General features: G+C 37.6%; 1 protein-coding gene across 2 annotated transcripts in view; it reads right to left on the minus strand.

Annotated features, from left to right (window-relative positions):
• Positions 1 to 25,104, minus strand: part of LOC123558573 (ATP-binding cassette sub-family E member 1-like) — a 145,148-nt gene that overhangs the window by 15,199 nt on the left and 104,845 nt on the right. The window contains exons 2-8 of one of the 2 annotated variants that reach the window (XM_053544135.1): positions 21,891 to 21,918; positions 8,852 to 9,000; positions 6,694 to 6,779; positions 4,452 to 4,549; positions 3,860 to 3,977; positions 3,430 to 3,567; positions 491 to 560 (exon numbers count right to left, since the gene is read on the minus strand). In XM_053544135.1, coding sequence (XP_053400110.1) covers positions 491 to 560; positions 3,430 to 3,567; positions 3,860 to 3,977; positions 4,452 to 4,549; positions 6,694 to 6,779; positions 8,852 to 8,984 — 643 coding nt within the window. In that variant the 5' untranslated portion in view covers positions 8,985 to 9,000; positions 21,891 to 21,918. Of the gene's footprint in view, positions 1 to 490; positions 561 to 3,429; positions 3,568 to 3,859; positions 3,978 to 4,451; positions 4,550 to 6,693; positions 6,780 to 8,851; positions 9,001 to 21,890; positions 21,919 to 21,946; positions 22,011 to 25,104 lie in introns of those variants that run through there. The other variant, XM_053544134.1, reaches the window with a different exon arrangement.

The following is a 25,104-nucleotide window of genomic DNA, read 5'->3' on the forward strand; positions in this document are numbered from 1 at the left end:
TGGAATAAATATGGAAAACTTTTTTTATCACCATTACAAAATGATTGTGTGCATGAAATAAAACAGTTGTAGAAGTTTAAATCACAGTGACCTAATCTCAGTCATAGGATGACCTTCCACCCATAATGCCATACTTAAGGCTTCAGATGCCCCTTTAGACATTATTTCAGGCAGGTCAGGCATCTCTGTAGAGCCACTGAGCATGTTAGCTTCCTACGACCACCCGAACTGTGGCTTATCCATATCAATTAAAATGCATTCCAGGACTGAACAATGGCAACCAACATCAGCTCAGTAATTTAACAGAAAAACTAATTTTCTGTGTAACTACACAGTCAGCCTATGCTCAAAATTCTGTTTTCTAGTTATTTTACACACCAAAAGACCAATTGGCAGCATTTTGGCACACTTTGGTTACTGCCAATGAATGTTCATTTTATGATGAGAAAAAAATTTCTCGAATGCATAATGTACACTGTAACAGAAATACCTAGCTGTTTGCACACGTCTATCTGACTTCCTGTATCATCCTTCTTGTCCAGTAACTGCTGTACAGAACCCTAAAACAAGCAAAAAATCTTTAACGAGCAAATGTGAAAAATTAACGGAAACAGCGCTAGATCTATTAGTATGTCTAACTTCAGCTGGCTTATTAGTTCATTTCTGGACTTACTTGAAGTGCCATTGATTTTTTTTGTGTTGGGTTTAATGTCAAACCAACACAATTACAGGTGATATGGCAACTTTCAGCTTTTCATGGTAGAAAAAGACTCCAGGTGCCTCTCCAGGCATTGTTTCAACATGGGCTGGCACACGAGTAGAATCATCAGCCTTCAGTAATACCACAGTCACACATACGGCGCGGATAGCTACGTTTAGCTACGGATAGAAACGTAGTAATTCGTACCGATCTGTACCTGAGCCGTACGGATTGATACGGGTTACTACTTAAAGGTACGGCTCAGGTACGGATTACTACGTTTCTATTCGTGGCTAGACGTAGCTTTCCGCGCCGTATGTGTGACTGGGTTATTAGCCAGATGGATTGCTTCCTCACATGAAGAATTTTAGACCCAAAGCGAGACTTGAACCCACATCGGTGGGGGGGATTTGAAGTCAGCAATCTTAACCACGAGTGACCATTGTATATTAATTTTGGAATATATACTGTATAGTAAAACTTGCATTAAGAGACCACCTAGGTGAAGGGTGAAAAGTAGTCTCTAAACAGAACTGGTCTCTTAACAAGAGGACCATGATGGTCCTGAATCGCTCACCTGTTCCCACATGACCCAGTTTTGAGTATGACGTCGTTTTTTCTATTATTTGATATAGTGACCTAGTTTTTGACCTCATGTGACCCAGTTTTGAATTTGATCTAGATATCATCAAGATAAAAATTCTGACCAATTTTCATGAAGATCCATTGAAAAATATGGCCTCTACAGAGGTCACAAGGTTTTTCTATTATTTGACCTATTGACCTAGTTTTCAAAGGTACGTGACCCTGTTTTGAACTTGACCTAGATATCATCAAGGTGAACATTCTCACTAATTTTCATGAAGATCTCATGAAAAATATGGCCTCTAGAGAGGTCACAAGGTTTTTCTATTTTTATATCTACTGGCCTAGTTTTTGACCGCATGTGACCCAGTTTCAAAACTGACCTAGATACCATCAAGGTGAACATTCAGACCAATTTTCATGAAGATCTATTGAAAAATATGGCCTCTAGAGAGGTCAAAAGATTTTTCTAATTTTAGACCTACTGACCTAGTTTTTGACCGCAGCTGACCAAGTTTCAAACTTGACCTATATATCATCAAGATGAACAGTCAGACCAACTTTCATACATATCCCATGAAAAATATGGCCTCTAGAGAGGTCACAAGGTTTTTTCATTATTTGACCTACTGACCTACTTTTTGAAGGCACGTGACCCAGTTTCGAATTTGAACCTAGATATCATCAGGATGAACATTCTGACCAATTTTTATGAAGATCCATTCAAAAGTATGGCCTCTAAAGAGGTCACAAGGTTTTTCTATTTTTAGACCTACTGACCTAGTTTTTGACCGCACGTGACCCAGTTTCAAACTTGACCTAGATATCATCAAGGTGAACATTCAGACCAACTTTCATACAGATCCCATGAAAAAATTGGCCTTTAGAGAGGTCACAAGGTTTTTCTATTATTTGACCTACTGACCTAGTTTTTGATGGCACGTGACCTAGATTCGAACTTGACCTAGATATCATCAAGGTGAACATTCTGACCAATTTTCATGAAGATCTTGTAAAATATATAGCCTCTAGAGAGGTCACAATGTTTTTCTATTTTTAGACCTACTGACCTAGTTTTTGACTACACGTAACCCAGTTTCGAACCTGACCTAGATATCATCAAGGTGAACATTCTGACCAATTTTCATAAAGACCCCATGAAAAATTTGACCTCTAGAGTGGTCACAAGGTTTTTCTATTATTTGACCTACTGACATAGTTTTTAACGGCACGTAACCCAGTTTCGAACTTGACCTAGATATCATCAAGGTGAACATTCTGACCAATTTTCATGAAGATCTTGAGAAATATATGGCCTCTAGAGAGGTCACAAGGTTTTTCTATTTTTAGACCTACTGACCTAGTTTTTGACCGCATGTGACCCAGTTTCGAACTTGACCTAGATATCATCAAGGTAAACATTCTGACCAATTTTCATAAAGATCCGATGAAAAATGTGACCTCTAGAGTGGTCACAAGCAAAAGTTTACGCACGGACGGACGACGGACGCTGCGCGATCACAAAAGCTCACCTTGTCCATTTGTGACAGGTGAGCTAATAAAACAAATTAAAAGCCGCTGTGCGCAAACCAATGCTACGCCATTGTGACCAGCAAGGATCCAGATCAGTGCACATCTATACTGTTCATTTATCCCCACATCTATACTGTTCGTTTATCAAATTATCAAATTCAGCACTTCTATGCAGCTGATAAGCGCTAGTATGGATCAAGATCAGACTGTCCAGATGTGCAGGCTGATCTGATCAACACTGGTCAAAAAGCCCCTAACACTGGTTTTTTGCACAGCTGCATTCAATAACAACACATAGAAGAACTGAAAAAGTGGTCTTTTATATATAATAGTGGAGGTCTTGCAAACAAATTTGTTGGAAATCAAGTTGTTTTGAAGTGAAGCTGTCGCTCATACCATACCAAGTATTTTTTGCCAGCTAACCTGAATTGCATGTTTAACGGTAACTGTTTTCTGTTGGTATTCAATGAAATTTTGGAAACAGATTGCTGCTAAATTTCATTTTAGTGAACAACTTCACAGTTTTTTTTGACCTACTAATGACAAGAATACAAAATGTTATGCTCAGGTACTACTAACAAATCTTGAGTTCTACTTTGAAATAAAGTTACCTGCACTGCTTTAGGGATCTGGTCCACATACTGTGGTTTGATGATAGCTTTCAGGTCATCTTCAAGAATTTTTGTGAAGAAATTCTGTAACTCTGACCCACGGAAATACGTCAAAATCTCTGTCCAGTCAGGGGGATCCTTTAATACAAACAGATGTGCATACATGGCATTTTCTCCTTCCAACATATTTCGTGGCTGCCTTTCTTAATACAACAAAATTAGTTGAGAGAATACCAGTTGTGAACATAATAACATTAACTTCCTTTATGCACGTGTTTCACGATTTTAAAATGTTCTCAAGTCTATTCAGTTAACTAATTGCTGCATTGCAGTCATATCTTTGAATTGCTCCTGCATTTTATTTCTTATACTTGCAACAAGGAACAATTGCCCCATACTGAGAAAGTATCAAACAGAACTTAAGCCTTACAGCGAAACGTCCAAGATTGGGCTTCTGTTTTCCAGCCAAAATTTTCAGTGCTGTGGACTTGCCAATACCGTTTGTCCCGACCAAACCTAGAACTTCTCCTGGACGAGGGGTTGGTAATCTGAGATTGTAAGAATAAACACAAATTAAACGCAAGATCCTTCTTATGTGACATTATGCAAATATGAACATACTAAAGACTTTTTTCTTCTCTTTTTAAGACAATTGAACTATTTCATGGAATATCTTTTAAACAATTTAAGAAAATTTAAACTAATTTCAAAATAATGCAATTTCTCTTACAGTATCAACATGGTGATATCAGTAAAGTTCACTCTGTAAAGGATGTTAAAATTGTTTTCCAGACAGCAGAACCTTAAATGAGCCGTGCCATGAGAAAACCAACATAGTGGCTTTACGACCAGCATGGATCCAGACCAGCCTGCGCATCCGCGCAGTCTGGTCAGGATCCATGCTGTTCGTTTTCAAAGCCTATTGCAATTAGAGAAACCGTTAGCGAACAGCATGGATCCTGACCAGACTGCGCGGATGCTGTAGGTATCTAGTATAATCTACATAAAAAATTGCTTCTTACCGATGCAGTTTGAAACTGTTGGCACTGTATCTGTGTGTTGTATCCTTTGCCAGGTTACTAGGTAAATTGATGATGGTAATCGCCTCAAATGGACATTTCTACAAAAACATCAAATCATATTTTTTCGCTTTTTAAGGTCAAGAGTCACATTAATCAGGTCTTATGGTGACTTGTGCCGTTTTGACTGTGGAAAAAGACCCTAGATGCTCCTCCAGGCATTGTATCAGGCATACGTGTAGAATCACCGACCTTCCGTAAGCCAGATGGATGGCCTCCTCACATGAAGAATTTTTAATTTATGTCCTAAGTGAGTTTGAGCACACATAATTGTTAATGGGCAAGTGATTAAAGTTAGTTTTAACCACTAGGCCAAGGTGGCACCTGGAAATATTTCCCATACAAAATGTAACATTTAACCTAACCAGTCCTCCTGGATTCTGTACCAGTATCAACTTGATCCCCACAAGTGACTGACAACTTCCCTACAATTATGTCTTTAACATGAGGTTTTATATGTTTTGCAAGTTCTCTCATATACTGTGAAATCATTAAATTTTTTGGGCATATTTTGCGGTTTTGGTCAAAACGGCAATTTCATGTGGATATGAATTCGTGGATTTCAACTTCTGAACATACTTTTTACTTGTTTGTTGGATTAAATTCGCGGATGGACTCAGCTACGAAATCCATGAAAATAAGTCCCGCACGAATATTAATGATTTCACAGTAAACACTAGTGCTTTCAGAAAAGCTGTCGACATGTAACCATCCATGCCATAAAACACATTTAATACCCAAGCATATCCTATCTAAACTAGTTCGAGAATATATAATTTTTAACTTTTGCCATTTTATTATGGTTTTTTTTGTTTGGTTTAACATTGCACCGACTCAATGATAGGTCATATTATGACTTCCCATCCTTGTTGGTGGAGGAAGACCCCAGGTGACCCTCCTTGCATTATTTCATTGCAAGTGGACACCTGGGTAGAACCACCGACCTTCCGTAAGTCAGCTGGATGGTTTCCTCACATGAAAAATACACAGTGTTCCCATTCACGTAAATATGTACGTTTTTCATGCACAGATTTCACATTCCTGGTAAAGAAAAAGTCTCCCGAGGGTGAAATCACGCAAAGAAAAATAAAACAGACATCATTGTGTTTAATCAATATTCCGTAATATCGCAGTCGTGTATCTTCACTAATTAAAATATTTATTCAATTCCGATGCAAATTGACAGTTTACTTTCATTTTCGATTCATTTTGGTAACCCGGATGCGTGACGTACTGTAGTGGACTGGTACTAAAACTCGATAATGCGGTATCGGTAATGTACGGAAATTATTCACTTTTGCAGTACACAGTCAACCACGCAATTTGACGTCACGTTTTGTCTGCAACGAAATGGCCACGCAGCGAACAATTTCCGACCTGTTTGTAACTGCAGGTGGGAATATGCAACATTGTCAATATAGCCCAAACAGCATGAAACTGACAACCCCACCCACCCCCTTGCCCTGTTCCTATTGCCCAAGGGTGTAAAGTGTCCAGAAAACCACTGCTATATAGACCAGAATGGGCAACATTATTTTAGTGGCTGCACTATGTCACTAAATACTTAGAAAATTGTTTATTTCTTTTATTTGATCACTTTAATTTTGTCACCCCCACTTTTCATGTTTCACCCCCAGATTTGTTTGGCTGGAGGTGAAAACACCCCTTGCCAAAAAATGTAGTGGGAACACTGATACAATGCCCCGAGTGAGGCTCAAACCCGCATCGGTGAGGGGCAAGTGATATGAAGTCAGTGACCTTAACCACTCGGCCACTGGGGCCCTTCATTTTATTATGTGTGTGTGTGTGTGTTCGGGTTTAACATCTTTTTCAACAATTTTTCAGTCATATAAACGACGGTGTCTACTTGTAGCTGTGAGCACAATGCCCAACTTTATAGTGCTGCCTCACTGGAATATCACGCCGTAGACACGCGACATGATACCCCACCCAGTCTGATTATACTGACACCGGGCTGACCAGTCCTAGCACTACCCTCTTAATGCTCAGCGCCAAGCGAGGAAGCTACTAGTACCATTTTTTACATCTTTGGTATGACGCAGCCGGGGATTGAACCCACGACCTCCTGCACTCGAAGCGGACGCTCTACCACTTGGCTACCGAGGCGGTCATTTTATTATGTAGTAAATATGATAAAATCACAACTGTTAATGTGAAGATGTACCTTTGCACAAATACCACATCCGATACACAGATCTTCAGAAATGAAAGCTATCTTGTCTGCAGGTGTCACTTCAATACACAGCTTTCCTGAAAAAAAAAACAAGAGCTGTCTCCATAGGATGACACATGCCCCCGATGGCACTTTGAATGAATAGTTATGGCCGATGTTAGAGTTTAGGACCTTTGACCTATGGACCTGGGTCTTGCGCGCGACACGTCGTCTTATTGTGGTACACATTCATGCCAAGTTATTTGAAAATCCATCCATGGATGACAAAGATATGGACCGGACACGCCCATCAATGCACTATCCTTTAACGTCTAACTGTGACCTTGACCTTTGAGCTACGGACCTGGGTCTTGCGCACGACACGTCGTCTTACTGTGGTACACATTCATGCCAAGTTATTTGAAAATCCATCCATGGATGACAAAGATATGGACCGGACACGCCCATCAATGCACTATCTTTAAACGTCTAAGTGTGACCTTGACCTTTGAGCTACGGACCTGGGTCTTGCGCGCGACACGTCCTCTTACTGTGGTACACATTCATGCCAAGTTATTTGAAAATCCATCCATCGATGACAAAGATATGGACCGGACATGCCCATCAATGCACTATCCTTTAATGTCTAAGTGTGACCTTGACCTTTGAGCTACGGACCTGGGTCTTGCGCGCGACACGTCGTCTTACTGTGGTACACATTCATGCTAAGTTATTTGAAAATCCATCCATCGATGACAAAGATATGGACCGGACACGAAAATTGCGGACAGACTGACAGACCGACAGACTGACAGACCGACGGACCGACGGTTCAAAAACTATATGCCTCCCTTCGGGGGCATAAAAACGATGTTAGCATAAATGACCTACCTCAACAGTATGCACTGCAAGTCAAGAACAATCTTACTGAAATACTTACAGTTAATCCAGAATTCACAACGCTAAAATCCATCTCATTCTGGGACAGTACCACACTGATTTTAATAGCATTTAGCTAAACAAGATTCCGGTATGCAATGCTTTGACTGTGATTTAAAATAGACATTGTGGATAAAAATCAATTCTGTTAAAGTGAAATGCAGGACAAGTACTAATTGCAGAAGGACCAGTGAAATTAGGCAGATTGTCATGCAGGACGACTTAATTTATCGGGCCCAAATTAAGTAATCTCTAACAGCATGCAGCTTCCACTTTTCAGTCATCATATGGAAAGCTCTGTCTATATGAGCTACATTTATCCACAGAAGACCAACGAAAAGTGGAAAGTGTTTATTGTTATTACTCTTTACAACCTTAATGCAGCATCAACTGATCACTGGTTAGCATGCAAGTCATCATCAATAATTAAGTTTAGGATATATGCATCAAGCCTTGCTAAATTGGAACGAGTCATTGCATACAGCAGAGAAGACTCGCTGTTACAAGACATAATGTTGAATAGAATGGAAAGGACGCCATTAGAAACTAGAGCTGCTTTTGAGAAAGCGCATGTCTCCCACAATTGCCTAATAATATTTATGTATCTGAGTCAACCATGCACCAATACATGTGTCACTGGCATCTGTGTACAAAGTGATTTTCTGTAATTCAAGGGCCATAATTCTGAAGTGCCTGGGCCGATTTGGCTAGTTATCAAATTATGCAGAGGACTTATTGACAAACACATTTTCTTAAAGTGTTTGGTGAAGATCTGATGAGAAATGTTTGACTTAAAGAGTGCAGACAAGTGTGTACAGAGCAATTTTCAGTAATTCAAGGGCCATAATTCTGAAGTGCCTGCAGAGATTTGACTCGTTATCGAAATTGCCCGAGGACTTATAGGTAAACAAATTTTGTTAAAGTTTGGCGAAGATCTGATGAGAACTGATCCATTAAGAGCGCGGACAAGACTTGTGACAAGACACGCCACAGACAGCAATAAATCAATATATATCTCCCACGCCATGTGGTGCAAGACATAATTACATAAGCAACGTGTTTAGCAACAAAAAAAAAAAAAAAAAAAAAAAAAAAAAAAAAAAAAAAAAAACCCCGATGCTTATCAATGTTGTGAAAAATTATGTAAAATGAGAACTTTATTGTTTCATAATTAAGAATGATGATGTTTCACGTATTATTACCCACTGTTAAATGATATAGATAAACATACCCATTCTGACAACAGGGCAAGACTTTTTGCATTCCTGTCGACATTTCTTTGGTTTACACTTGTCGTTGCTGACGATGGCAATCCTCGTCAACTTGTCTTTCTCCTCTTCTACTTGAGGCTTTCTTTTTGACATACTGACACTATGTTTTCTGCATGTATTGAAAGAAAAGAAACAGCCATTACGACATGTATTTAACTATTTATTTTTGCAATTTTTTTATTTCATGGATGAGTCTAATGTAAATACCAGGGCTAAGACGCTTAGTTATGATTGTGGTGAATACAAAAGTTTAAACAGGACATAATGAAGAGTTACTGCACATCATTTTTAAAATATAGTATCAGCAACTTGGAAAATAATCCTGAAAAAATAAATTCTCAAAATTTTGCAAGGGATGGTATCGTGCTCTAATTTGTAATTCATTTGAATGCTTGAAAGAAGGCTTTCAAGCACTAAGCAAAAAATTGGGCTATTTTTGCCAAAAAATAAGGGCTAAATTAGGACTAAATGCCCATGGGCTACATGTAGAGCCCGCCCATTGACCATATGTATTGTTGCTTTTCATCATCACCAGGCCTGGGTCATCACTGACAAGGCACATATCTCATAGAGGGGGCAGGTATGGGAATTAGGCCTTTTGTCCAAGTTGGGAAGAGGGGGGTCTCCCCCTGAAAGCTTTTGATATACATGTATGAAATGGTAGCCACTGGTGCATTTTTTTGTCTAAATGTTGAGGTATTGGAGGGGTACTCCTCTTAATTTTGGGGAGTGGAGGGACGGGGGGGGGAGGGGTCAGGGCTCCCCCTGGAATAATTTTGAAATACAGGTATGAAATAGTGGGCGCTGGTGTATTTTTTGTTCTAAATTTTGAGGTATACGTAGGAAGGTGTAGACCCCTAATTTTAAGGTCAGGGGGCTGTCTCACCCCTCTGGGCAAATCATCCTCTGTAAATGAATCTTTAAGAATATTAACAACAATAAATTAATTGGTTGGTTCATTATAATATTAATCATGCATGGCTTTATGTAAAACAAATTTAGTTCAGACAGAAATTACAAACAAGAGGGCCATGATGGCTCTATATATCGCTCACCTGAGTTAATCTGGCCTACTGACCTAGGTTTTTACCCCACATGAGCCAGCTTTGAATTTAACCTAGAGATCATAAAGACAAACATTCTGACCAAGTTTCATAGAGATTGAGTCACAACTGTAGCCTTTAAAGTGTTCACAAACTTTTCCTATGATTTGACCATGTGACCTTGTTTTTGTCCCTAAATGACCCAGATTAAAACTTGACCTAAACAGGGTTCCCACAAAGCAGAGAAAATAAAATTCCCTGACCAAACTCTAATTTTCCCTGACCAAAAACGCTCTGTGTTCACACAGTGTGCGACATTAACTTTTTAACACCGTAGCCAATGGGGCTATGGACTTCCAATTTATTGTAGCCAAACAGAATTTTTCGTAGCCCCACCAATTTTTCACTCAAGAATGAACAAGACTTTCATTCTAGTAATATTTTATTTAATTTCTTTCAATATACTGCTGTAGGTTGGTGAATATTGATGTATTTCAGAAATTTGTATGAGTTTTTCTGAATTGATTTCGAAATCTGAAACTGTGTTCACAAAATTGTGCAGAAAGTCAAAGACACAGTCGTGAAACGAGATCTAAATAGCTTTGTAGACAAGAAATTGCTTGGCAGTAGACTGACCCGGGGTCTCACTAGGCCCATTATTTCTTGGGAGAAGTCAATTCTCCCTCAAACTAATTTAGGGAGAAGTGGGGAGACTTTATAGGGAGAAGCTGGAAGACTCCATCAATTTTTATATTTCTACCTCGACGCTGTGAATTGATTCGATGAACATTCATTTTCTTAGTTACATCATTTTTCCATACACAGTGATTATTGTTTCATTATAAAGTTCTGAAAAAATGTTTTCTGTTCAAGACGGTGCTGAATCTAACACGCCGTTTTTTTGTGCTATATCATGTAATATATGAATGCAGGATGAAAAGGGGTTTATTACTAATACTGAGTCACCACTTGTGTGAACAGTTTCTCATTCGAATAAAATTGAATGTAAACTGTGTCAAACCTAGAGATACATATTCAAATCCTTTCATCCATCAAAGTCAGTTTTACGATGTTAATACTTTACATGTCGTTCTTTTACCATGGATACCAAATAATTGTGTCTATAATTCCAATTAATCGCATATGTAATCGATAATTACTTAAGAAAACGACTCGCACGTTTTGACAATTAAATGCTAAGTGTCAAAGACGTAACCGCGGCGCTGATTGGCCTATTTCAATTGCCTCTGATGAAACCGATAATTTGATTCGCTCTCACACTTTTACGCAAAAATCTCACAAGTACCTGAAGTAGGCGGAGTTTAAATTATGCTATCGGCATGTGTGTATGTGTATTCAATGCACATAATGATGGTGCAAATTGTCAAATGTTTAGCGAGTGTGCATCAAAAAAAAAATCGGGCGACTTGAATTCGCTTTGAAAATAGATTTGAGCGAAGTTCGAACCTTCAAAGCAACTATTTTGCTCCCACGTTTGCAATGAACGTTTTGGTAAATTTATTCCTCAGAATTTTTCATAGCCTGATGGGCTACGGCCTGCCGATTTTCTGTCGCCCGAGCCGATTTTTTGTAGCCATTGGCAATCGGGCTACCGTTAATGTCGCACACTGTTCACAGCAGTTTAGCTGGCCATAGATCTATAAATATTGCCTAAATCCTCCGTATCAGCTAAATTTTACCACCTTTCCAGCATGCCCACTCATTTTTAATGTTGAGGGTACATGTACCCCCTGCTTTTGCAAAATAGGGGTACACTTCAAAATTTGGGGGTACACTTCATGGCAGACCTGAAAATTTTCTATTTAACTACTGAAATTTGTATATTACATGTTTTTTTTTGTTTGTTTGTTTTTTTTTCATACAGAACTCTCGTGGGTGGGGTATAACAAATGAGATAATTTTAGAAAATGTAAAATGTTTTTCCAAATTTAAGATAGGAAATTCTGAATGAAAACACCCCTCCCTATATTATACTAAATATAAATAAGTTTTCAGCAAGGTTCATGTATTCCCAATTTCGTGAACGGAACACGATTCGTCCGAAATAACATACAGTCAACTGAAGACTGGTAAAATTCGTCCATCAATAATAAATGCCCAAACTATTACAGATATGCAATGTGTATCAAAATTGCAGTTAAATATCGAGAAATAAAATACTGTTAACCTTTTGCTGAGTTTATTAAAGCTAAAATGCCTTTTTGCGTTTCGTATCCATTCTTTTTTTGCACACGACCCGTGTGACGTCCGACTAAAACATTTACCAAACCCCTCTATACAGCTGACAATTACGCCGAGAATTCGGTGATGGAAACGAAATTATAATGTTCGTGGACCGGATCTGCGTTTTAGACCATACCAAACAATTGGCAAGTGCGCGATGAAATAAACAGCGATTTTGCAGCTGAACTGGAGTTCCGAATCTCTGCGTGCATGTACCCCCAACAAGTGATTTTTATGCGTGCATTTGATATTTTGTACGTGATTCACGTACTGCAGTGCGTGAATGGGCATGCTGCTTTCTTGTTATAATGATAACACTGGTGTAAATAAAGTTTTAAAGTGTGTAACAAGCAATAAGAAAGGTCCACACTCAGTGATTTTTTTTGCGCCGATTTGACTCCGAAATCCAGCGTCTTCCCAACTGACAAAAATGGTCAAAATTCCCAAATATGAGATGATTTTTCCCAATTAGATTGATTTCTTGTGAAAGTTGAACTAAAACGATGCAAATAATCATAAAAATTCCGACTCTAATGATGGTTTATTTGCAGAATTTTGTTGCCAATTCGAAGCGTGTTGTTTACACAAAACGTATCATGGCATAGTACGGCATTTAGTATGACTTTTCATCACGGTCGTTAAACGCTTTTTCATGCATCAAAATGAGTCAGAAAAAAGTTGTTGCTGGGCCCCTAAATTGTTGGAGAAAATGCCCTATACCTAATGTTAAACATTTAGTTTTGACAGTCTGGGCCCCTAAATAAAAACACCTAGTTTATATCCCTGCATTTGAGTTATTGCTTATATTTTCATAACTTGTTTCAGTTATAAAATATTACAAAGCCCTCCTGTGCCAATTCCTCATTTTGAATGTGAAACTATTTCCTGAATCCTTGAACTCTTATCTTTCCAGCTTGCAGTAAATTTTTTTACGCAAGGCTGATAAAGTTTACACAAAAGGTTTAAAGCTATAAAACTCTTAGCATCCCATTACACTTATCAGGTCATGATCAGACTAAAAGAGAATTTGATTAACCACAGATTGCTACTTATTTCACTGTATAGGTCACTTTGTGAGAACAGCAAAAAAACTTTTTTTGAATAACTTACCCGAGTTAAGCTATATTTCATAACTAATACAGGTTATAAAATGCTTGAACAAGAGTGCAAGAATGTCACAATATACGCCCGTCACAGCAAATTTCTTTACTCTAGCACCTGTATTTGCAAATGGAATTTTAATTTTGTAGTTGTTTAGTAATAACTAAGTGTTTTGTTTTTCTAAGTCCACAAAAAAACTCCTTACCAGGTAGAGATACCTTAAAATACACCTAAAATTGGAAAGTAACATCTATGTTGTACCACAGAAAAGTGGTCTTGGTTTTTCCCTACGGTCAATTATAAAAAAGTTACAATATAAGTTATTTATAGTAACAACTAAGGGAAGTTAATCTTAAAAAAAAAAAAAAAAAAAATCAAAAAAAAAATTGTAAGTCCACACAAAAATCTTTACCAGGTAGAGACTGGTCAAAATACACCTCAAAATTGGATGTAGCATGCATGTTGTACTACAGAAAAGTGGTCTCGATTTTTCCCTACGACTAGTAATGAAAAAGTTACAATATAAGCTATTTAATAGTAACAACAAAGGGAAGTAATTCTAAAGAAGGGAACTGCGCATGACACTTCGTCTCATGATGGTGTATAGTTGTGTCAAGTTACATCAAAATCCCTCTATGCATGAAGAAGAAATGCTTCGGACAAAGTCATTCTTGTATCTGACCTTTGGCCTCTAAGTGTGACCTTGACCTTAGACCTAGGGACCTGGTTCTTGCGCATGACACTACGTCTTGTGGTGGTGAACATTTGTGCCAAGTTATATCAAAATCCCTCTATGCATGAAGAAGAAATGCTCCGGACAAGGTTTTCATTCTTGTATCCTTTGACCTCTAAGTGTGACCTTGACCTTAGACCTAGAGACCTGGTTCTTGTGCATGACACTCCGCCTCATGGTGTGTGAAACATTTGTGCCAAGTTATAATCAAAATCCCTCTATGCATGAAGAAGAAATGCTCCGGACAAAGTTTTCATTCTTGTATCCTTTGACCTCTAAGTGTGACCTTGACCTTAGACCTAGAGACCTGGTTCTTGCGCATGACACTCCGCCTCATGGTGGTGAACATTTGTGCCAAGTTATATCAAAATCCCTCTATGCATGAAGAAGAAATGCTCCGGACAAAGTTTTCATTCTTGTATCCTTTGACCTCTAAGTGTGACCTTGACCTTAGACCTAGGGACCTGGTTCTTGCGCATGACACTCCTTCTCATGATGATGAACAATTGTGCCAACTTTAATCAAAATCCCTCTATGCATGAAGAAGATATGCTCCGGACAAAGTCATTCTTGAATTTGACCTTTGACCTCCAAGTGTGACCTTGACCTTAGACCTAGGGACCTGGTTCTTGCGCATGACACTCCGTCTCATGATGGTGAACAACTGTGCCAAGTTTCATCAAAATCCCTTCATGCATGTAGAAGATATGCTCCGGACAAGGTCTGTGGACGCCGCCCGCCCGCCCGCCCGCCCGCCCTCCAGGGGCGTTCCCATAATACGTCCCGTTTTTCAAACGGGCGTATAAAAAGTAACTGAAATAGGTCACATAACTTAAAACAGTTACACCCCTGACTGATATAGAGTACCAGACCTCGAGCCCTGTACCGGTTGTCTAGAGCAGAGGTCTAGTAACCGGATCTCTAGACTCCGGGTCTACAGGTTAGCAGGGGCGGCAAATTCAATTGTCCAGGTTGTCCTAAAGGTTGTACAGACAAGTGAAATTTGACCTGAATTTACTATATAACTATCATACGGACAAGTTAGTCCAAATAATTTGATGTCAGAACTGATTCCGAGATATTTTCATGATAGGGCAGAATCCCTCTCTTTACGTCAAAACCAGTAAAGACCTTATCTGTGGTGAAAATAGATTTAGATAAAAACACAATCAGTCAATATACTTTAAACAATGAAATTGTAAAACAAAATAAAATTGAATCGTTGTATGGTTTAAACATAACAGTAAAACACGTTAATAAAGCGTAAACACTATATGTTTTATTTTGGCTACCTCGCTGTATTTACATGTCCGCCATTACACTCACTACACGCTGACAGTGTTGGTCGTTATCTATCAGGTGACATGAATCAGAGCCATGTAAAATTTGTGTAACCTTTAGGGTGTGTTGTTTAAAACTGTGACAAACTCCATTCAATTGAAAGGAAACAAGAGCACCGCCTTGCGGGTGCTGACGCTCATCTGATTTTTTTTTGTATAATAGAAATATTGTCCTACCCATGATTTTCTAAGTCTAAAAAGGGCCATCATTCTTGCAAAAAGCAGGATAGAGTTATGTTTCTTGATGTACAGTGTCCACTTATGATTGTGAAAAACTGTTGCAAGTTTTAAAGCAATAGCTTTGATAGTTTATGAGAAAAGTTGCCTTAAACATAATACTCAACCAAGAAAATGATTTTCTAAGTCCAAAAGGGGCAATAATTATTGCAAAAAGCAGGATGGAATTATGTTGCTTGCTGTACAGGGTCAGCTTATGATGGTGAACAAGTGTTGCAAGTTTCAAAGCAATAGCTTTGATAGTTTAAGAGAAAAAGTTGACCTAAACATAAAACTTAACCAAGAAATCTGATATTTTCTAAGTCCAAAAGGGGCCATAAATCTTGCAAAAAGCAGGATGGAGTTATGTTTCTTGCTGTACAGGGTCAGCTTATGATGGTGAACAAGTGTTGCAAGTTTTAAAGCAATAGCTTTGATAGTTTAGGATAAAAGCTGACCTAAACATAAAACTTAACCAAGAAAACTGATTTTCTAAGTCCAAAAGGGGCAATAATTCTTGCAAAAAGCAAGATGGAGTTATGTTTCTTGATGTACAGGGTCTGCTTATGATGGTGAACAAGTATTCCAAGTTTCAAAGCAATAGCTTTGATAGTTTAGGAGAAAAGTTGACCTAAACATAAAACTTAACCAAGAAATCTGATATTTTCTAAGTACAAAAGGGGCCATAAATCTTGCAAAAAGCAAGATGGAGTTATGTTTCTTGCTATACAGGGTCAGCTTATGATGGTGAACAAGTATTCCAAGTTTCAAAGCAATAGCTTTGATAGTTTAGGAGAAAAGCTGACCTAAACATAAAACTTAACCAGGCAACGCCGACGCAGACGCCGACACCGACGCCGACAACCGCTCAAGTGATGACAATAACTCATCATTTTTTTTCAAAAAATCAGATGAGCTAAAAATGGATATTCTTTCAAGGTATCTTAAAATTTCACTAATGTTTTTGGTTTTTAATAGTTAAAATGCTATTTAAAAATCACGCCGCCTAGAATCGTCACGGAAGGTTCACCACAAAAAAGGTAATTCCTATGTTGTACGTGGAGGAAAGATATTGACCTATGCAAAAATTATCACAATATCGTGACTCACGTACAATTAGTTGGACTAACAGACAAGTAAGAAATAGCAAATTACAAAAATGGACAAGCAAGTAAAAATCAGATTTCGCCGCCCCTGGTTAAATTTCCGGACCCGTAGCAACTGCCGAAAACTAATTATTATATAATTATGATACAGTATCCAAAGTTAAAGATTTACACACTGTTATAATCATGATATCCCAAGTTAAGGATTTCCCATCAAATAGACAGTGCCTTATTCAATATACGAAGTGTCTTGGGGTATTCGTGCCTCTAGACAAGCTTGTTAGGCATTTTCTAGGGGTACGGACCTCTTTTTTCTAGAGATTTAGGGTTAGGCCTAAAAAAAAAATTCTTTGTTTCCGGTAACATGCTCAAAAAAATTAGGGTAGCAGCATGCCCATTCACGCACTGCAGTACGTGAATCACGCACAAAATATCAAATGCACGCATAAAAATCACTTGTTGGGGGTACATGCGCGCAGAGATTCGGAACTCCTGTTCAGCTGGCAAATCGCTGTTTATTTCATCATGCACTTGCCAATTGTTTGGTACAGTCTTAAACGCAGATCCGGTCCAGGGACGTGATAATTTCGTTTCCATCACCGAATTCTCGGCGTAATTGTCAGCCGCATAGAGGGGTTTCGTAAGTGTTTTAGTCAGACGTCACATGGGTCGTGTGCAAAAAAAGTATGGATACAAAATGCAAAAAGGCCTTTTAGCTTTTATAAACTCAACAAAAGGTTAACAGTATTTTATTTTTGGATATTTAACTGCAATTTTGATACACATTGCATACCTGTAATAGTTTGGGCATTTATTATTGATTGGCGATTTTTATCAGTCTTCAGTTGACTGTATGTTATTTCGGACAAATCATGTTCCGTCCACGAAATCGGGAATACATGAACCGTGCTGAAAACTTATTTATATTTAGTATAATATTGGGAGGGGTCCTATGATTCAAAATTTCCTATCTTAACTTTGGAAAAACATTTTAAATTTTCTAAAATTATCTCATCTGTTATACCCCACCCACGAGAGTTCTGCATGAAAAAAAACATGTATATACAAATTTCAGCAGTTAAATAGAAAAAATTCAGATCTACCATGTAGTGTACCCCCAGATTTTGAAGTGTACCCCTATTTTGCAAAAGCAGGGGGTACATGTACCCTTAACTTTAAAAATGAGTGGGCATGCTGGGTAGGTAGGTCGGAAATTTTTTTTTATTAAGGGAGACTTTTCGAAAATTATTTTTGTGTCAAAAAATGAATACAAATAAGGGGGTTATGCCTTTAGAGCATCAGGAAGTAGTTCTGGCTACCATAACTTAACTGACGCTATTTTTATTTTCTGATGGTCGCGTCCATTAAGTTATGGCGAAACCCCATTTGGTTACCCAACCAGTATCAAACCGCAACATCTCGCACAGTCTCTCGTGAGAAACTGATGACGTCATGCAACAGTTCAGAGTATGTGGTTATTTTTTAAAATCAAGATCAAAATTTTTCCTTTTACAAATTTAATTAAATCATAAACATAACCATTTTTGATAAAATCCTACCTTAGAAGGTTTATGTTCGCAGAAAAGGTCAATAAATAATGATTCTATATCGGCTATTGGTTTTCAAAATGAAGAGTACCCTGATCAGGTGACAGCTGCAATGGCGGACAAAATATTGCAGACAGTGGTACCAATTAGAAACTTGTGTGTATTACTTGTATTCAAATTATGTTGCATGGATTATTTTATGCCAGATCAAAAGAACAAGAGCTGTCAGTGGACAGCACGCTCGACTATTCTCAGTGCTTTATAGTATAATATAAGCAATGAGTAAAACTTTAACATAACCATATTCTAAGTCGAAAAGGGGCCATAATTCAGTCAAAATGGTTGATACAGTTGCCTCCTCCTTTTTACAGACTGGGGTCATGATGGTAAACAAGTATGCAAAATATGAAAGCAATATCTCAATGGTCTTATAAAATATTTGGGGTGGTACGCAAACTTTAACATTTATTCTAAGTCGAAAAGGGGCCATAATTCAGTCAAAATGCTTGATAGAGTTGCCTCCTCCTTTTTACAGACCGGGGTCATGATGGTAAACAAGTATGCAAAATATGAAAGCAATATCTCAATGGACTTTGAAAATATTTGGGGTGGTACGCAAACTTTAACATTTATTCTAAGTCGAAAAGGGGCCATAATTCAGTCAAAATGCTTGATAGAGTTGCCTCCTCCTTTTTACAGACTGGGGTCATGATGGTAAACAAGTATGCAAAATATGAAAGCAATATCTCAATGGTCTTATAAAATATTTGGGGTGGTACGCAAACTTTAACATTTATTCTAAGTTGAAAAGGGGCCATATTTCAGTCAAAATGCTTGATAATGCTTGTCTCCTCCTTTTTACAGACTGGGGTCATGATGGTAAAATATGAAAGCAATATCTCAATGGACTTTAAAAATATTTGGGGTGGTACGCAAACATTAACATTTGTGTGACGCTCACGCTCACACCGGGGCGAGTAGGATAGCTCCCCTATTTTTCGAATATAGTCAAGCTAAAAATGGATTAGAAAATTAATATTTTAAAGTAAAAGGTTAGTCTATTGTGTTTCTTTTGTTAAAATTATAGCGTGACAGACTTCTGGCACGATTCCTGGTTAGGTTTCAGTACGGGATTCGATTCAGCGCAGAGATCCGTAACAGCATATAAACATTTCTGAGCTGAATATTTTTAGCTAATCAGGAAGTTGATTTCTAACATCACTGACCATGTTTAAAGCATAAAAAGTGCGGTTTGGCATCATTTTGTCAAAAAGTTGAAAAAATTATTCTCCAAGGCCATAAAAACATTTAGGTAGGGCTGTCATTGATTGGGTCTTTGTCATATCGACGATACCGATATATCGGAAGACAGATATCGACGATACATCGATAAATCGATTATTAAGTTAGAGTAACAACCTATTTGTTCATGTACATGCTATATACCTTCTTGTTAATGTTATTTTTAGTTTAATTGCCTGCTTTTCATGTGTTTTATTTTGTATTTATGTATTTCCCCATACAGGTAGTGCAGACTAGTTGGAAAAGAATGCTACGGTACAAGTTTAGACATGACCTTTATTGACAACTTCCGTTACTAAGGGCGCATTTTTGCAGGCAGAAAAAGTGTTTTAGAGGGTCTGAGTGTTTATCTGGATAGTCTTTTTTCTCTGTGTAAAATATCGATTTTTAGAAATGGGAATCGATAATCGATCGACCAAAAAATATCGTTGATACATCGATATCGTTTCTATCGATGACAGCCCTACATTTAGGGTCGGGCCAAAAATTTAGGGTAGGGTGGGATACTGTAAACAAACAATTTTTTTTACGCCTTATTTATATCTTAGATTTTGTTGATCAGTACTAGACACTTCCTTAATATATTGGCTAAGAATTAACATTTTACAGTTACTAGTGCTATACTATCATTCTTTAAATTTCGGTAATTGATTTTCTCCAGCCTTCAACATAGACAAATGCCACATCATGCACATTACCCCACCTAGATCTAAACCAGTCATGACTGACTACTTTCTACACAGCCAACCCTTGTCTGAGGTCAAACAAGCTACCTATCTCGGTGTGGAACTTTCATCTAATCTCTCTTGGTCTCCACACATTAGCAAAATAACAAATAAGGCCAGTCAAAATCTTGGGTTCTTAAAACGAAATCTACATTCTGCCAAACCTGAAACTAAAGCAGCAGCCTACAAATCAATAGTCAGACCTTCCTTGGAATACTGTGCTTCTGTTTGGGACCCTTATCAATTAAATGACAAGCAGAAATTAGAAAATGTACAAAAGAGGGCCGCTAGGTTTGTTACCAACAACTATTCAAAGTCGCCGGGTACTGTAACACAATTACTACAGCAATTACAATGGGAGTCCTTAGAGCGCAGAAGACAGAACATCCGTCTTAGCCTCTTCCATAAAATACATTATGGGCTTGTTGACATAATACCTTTACAATATATGGATCCACTATTAAGAACATCCAGACATCACCATCAACTAGCATATCATATACCACACTCATCAGTTGACTACATAAAGTACTCATTTTTCCCTAGGACAATAGTTGAATGGAACTCACTGCCGGTGCACTTAGTCAGTGCTGACTCAAACGCTGTGTTTAAGTCGGGACTGACTGTGTTACCACACATCCCCTAGACAGTACATATATGCTTTTATCTTTTAACAGTACTAACTCTCTTGTTTCTTCACCATGTACATAGTAGATTATGCAATGTATAGGCTTTAAGGGCTTGAGTAGGTTTTTGCACTATTTTTTATCACATTGTCAATGTCCTCCTGGGTGGATTGAGTAGCTTGGGAGGCTTGATAATCTTTCACTTTACTAACCCCCACGCATGGCCATTATAGTCCAACAGGACTGCTTGCCATTATCAAAGATGATGATGATGATGATGAGGTGCACCCTGGTTTTCAGTTAGTTCTATAAATAAACGTCGGACTTCACTTACAGCATTATAGAGAAATGTTAGTTCTAAAAAAATTGTTCATACATCTACACTAGAAACAAAGTATTAACCCTAAAAAAATAGAATTAAGGTATTGGCGCATAAGTTTGGAGCAATAGAAAGCCATTGAACCCTTTTCTGTTTTAAACATTGCATTAAAAAATCATTTTTTTTGGATTTCAAAAATTATGCATCATAAAAATCTGAAAAAGGGAAGTAATTCTAACAAAACTGAAGGCAACAAAGTTCTTTCTATCTTAATATGCATCATGTGTTATGCTTAATAAACGGACCAAGTTTGAAAGAAATATCTTCATTATTTTTCAAGAAATATTAGTTTTTATGTCGAAAGCCCGATCGGGCAAATTATGTTACCAGCCTGATTACACTTCAATAAAATAAGGTCGAAATCCGTGCTATGCAAACGGCTGGCATTCGATTAAACTTGACACAGGGACATGTTGAACGTCCAAATATTAAAAGGCGCCCTGTGCAAGTTAAATGTTATTGAACTAGTTTTCAGTATCCAACCATTTTCTCCGGTGCTCCCCGGTTTTCTGCACCCCACCCACCCTCTGATAACAGTTGACATATGGTGTGTTGAAGAAAGTATAATATTTATGAAGTATAACCAGATCACTTAAAAAGTAACAATCGCACTGAAAGCAAACATTGTGATACCTACTTATCTTATAAAATCAACACAGATAGTTTTGTAAATAATGTTCAATCTGATTTTACCGGCACGTCGCGTGAAAATGGCCGCCACCTATGTCCGCATGGCGCAATGCCCGGTGTAGCGGTACTGTACCCCAAAGTGCGAAAGGAGTCCTTTTATATGCGAAAAGGTGTTATATTTTTCGAATTTTTGAATAATTGTGCATTTTCAACACAGTATGAATACTATCGCTTATTGTCGGTTCAAAAGCACCTTTTAAGTGGAGCTGTGGTCTAGTGGACAAGGTATCGGCCGCTCAATCCAGGGATCGTGCATGGGTCCGAGGGTAGCAAGACGGTTTGACCCCTTGACACTTTGACCCTTTGACACCTTGTCGCCTATTTTCATTTTTTTTTCATAGTGACACTTTTACACCTAATATATATATATATATATATATATATAGTGAAAAATTTACATGTTATATGTCTATGAGCATATTTATAGGTACAGTGCAGTATAGGTAGTATTTAGTGTTTTGTTGAATATTGAAAGAGACATGAACTAAAGTACAGTATGTGCATCAATTGCTTGATTAGCATAATTTTTTAAAAAAAAATCCATAACGTAGCATATGGTAGTATAATCATGGTGTATTTGTTAGTAACTTATTTTGAACATGTGTATAGAGAAAAATATTTTGAAAAAAAAATGTCAATGGTAAATTATGAAAAATGATTTTATAACATTTACTAAGTATATAGTTATTGCAATCAGAATAGTCGAAATATCAATGATGTGTTTGTATGATTTATTGATGTAAATATATATTTGTGCAGGATAAAATTTCACTATTAAGATTTGAACAACTAAAGTCTATGAATGAATGACAATTATTATATTAGCATTTTATTTCATGTCATTTTTTCAAGGTATTTTCACAAAATGATATTCCAATATTAAAGTAAGTTCAATTCTAACACGATCCAATACATTTTCCTATTAAACAAAGAAGGCTCAAAACATTAAATTATTATACAACAACTCTAACATGACTCGATTTGATTTCCAGTTAAACAAAGAAGAAAATCAAGCTCTATATATTCTGCGATAAACAACGGTCGACGCTCGAGAGCATTATGACGTCAATTATGACGTCAAATTGCCGCATGAAGTCTGATACATTACTCCTCGCGTAAATGAAGTCCAGCATAATATTTATTAAAATATATCAATGAGCATGTCAGAATGACAACAGTCAAGGCCTTCTTGTGATTTTTCGTCGTATTTACCACGGTTCATCGTTCAGATGCTTCAGTATTTTACCACTCGGGCTAACGCCCTCGTAGTTCAATTCCTACGCATCTGAACTCTGAACCGTGGCAAATCAGACGATAAACCACTCGAAGGCCTTGATTTAAGAAATTATTTATAGCAAAACAGTGCTTTATCACTGTTTATACACGATGGGTGGTTATACGTCGGGCGTAATAATTTCACGAGGGCGCAGTGATAAAGTACTGTTTTGCTATAAATTATTTCGATCCTAATATGTTTTTTATTGTAAAATTTATATCAAATATGATGGAACTGTTTCTTCGGGCAAGCATGGCGCCAAAAGTATTTGTTAAAACACGCCAGGACCGGAAACGGTAATACGTCTTGCGGCAGAATTCAGTTCGAGCGAAAATTATTGCGAATTATTCAGCAAAGCGAATAACTAATTCAGTATGTGTATAAATTAATCAAAACATTTGTGCAATGGACATTTCGTTTAAAACATGTTATTAATTAAAATATTTCATGAAATTTGAAAGCGCTATTTCTTGATGCGTACATGGCGCTAAATATCATGTTGACGTGACGTCAACATAACATCGTTGTGATGATTAAAGCATTGTTAGCCATATTAGAATATTTGTTAATTCACTGTTCTGACGTCACAATTATTACGTCATAACGTCAAACGCCGGAAACGAAACCAATTGAAAACGAGCATATATTTAATGAATGCCGTCAAGGGTGTACTTTAAAGTCCTTGGTTACGTGTTAGAATCGAAATAATATATCTCATTTAGTGATTTGTTCTTGAATAAAATAATTGTCGTTCAGATGCGTATTATTATATCGCTCGGGCTGCGCCCTCGTGATATATAATTCCCTCGTATCTGAACTCCAAACAATGATTTATTCAGCGACAAATCACTAAATGAGATATATTATTTCTTAAATATATAATTCTTCAAAAATAACATTAGTTACAATTATTCTTTAAAGAAATTATCAAATTAATCTGTCATTTAACTCATTGTTTATAGCTCTATGTATATTTGAACTCCATTATCTCTCAATCAATAGGGTGATGATTGGATTAAACACTTATGGAGGTGTGATAATTGGATTACACTACACTATAAACTGACATGTGCCCCTAATTACTCTAATCTAGGTACAATACAATAAACATGTGTCCTTTCAGTGTTACCTAATGGGGTCTCACCACCTCTATAACATGTAATTAGTAGGTATATTAATTGGAATGTATGGTGTTAAAGGAAATCAGGCTAATATTTGATGAAAATTCCTCAGCTGATAAGCAAGCTACTCGCTCTTTCGTTTCTACCGGGTCGGGACATCGAGAGAGCGTTCCAACGTCTGAGGCACCGTGCCATGACCAGCTCGCAGCCAGAGGGGATCTCTTCGAGTACGTCTGGGACAAGTGGTTGAGCTCCAGTTTGCGGATGGTCTACGAGGGAGTGTGTACAGGCAGCCCGTACGCACAAACAACGACTGCGAGGGTTGGCTCCGACGCCTCAACCAGAAAGCTGGACGCAGCACGCTCCCCTTCTACGTTTTAGTTCCGCTTATTCTCCAGGAAGGAAAACTCGTATCTATCACCATTGCTCTCATCTCTCAGCAGGCAGTGATCAGAAACCGTCGTCAGGTGTACGTCTCAATGAACAATCGTATTGGTGAGCTATGGGACATGTGCGATGACCACGATATCGTGTGTGAGGACTTTCCAGTCCGTGTTGGTGAGATTTACGGCCGTAAGTAAATTTTAAGGTGACTCAATCAAATTGAAAGAACAGTGTTAAGAGAAAGTGGCAGTGCCAATGTTTAATTAGAGATTGACCAGTAGTTATCATGTAAATAATGTACAAAGTGTAATTATTAAATGCTGATTATGTTTTATATCATGTATTTTTCTTATTTGTTAAAGTACTGTCTTTGTTGTCTT

The sequence above is a fragment of the Mercenaria mercenaria genome, chromosome 5, assembly GCF_021730395.1.
Source record: "Mercenaria mercenaria strain notata chromosome 5, MADL_Memer_1, whole genome shotgun sequence".
In the NCBI taxonomy this organism is placed as follows: Eukaryota; Metazoa; Mollusca; class Bivalvia; order Venerida; family Veneridae; genus Mercenaria; species Mercenaria mercenaria.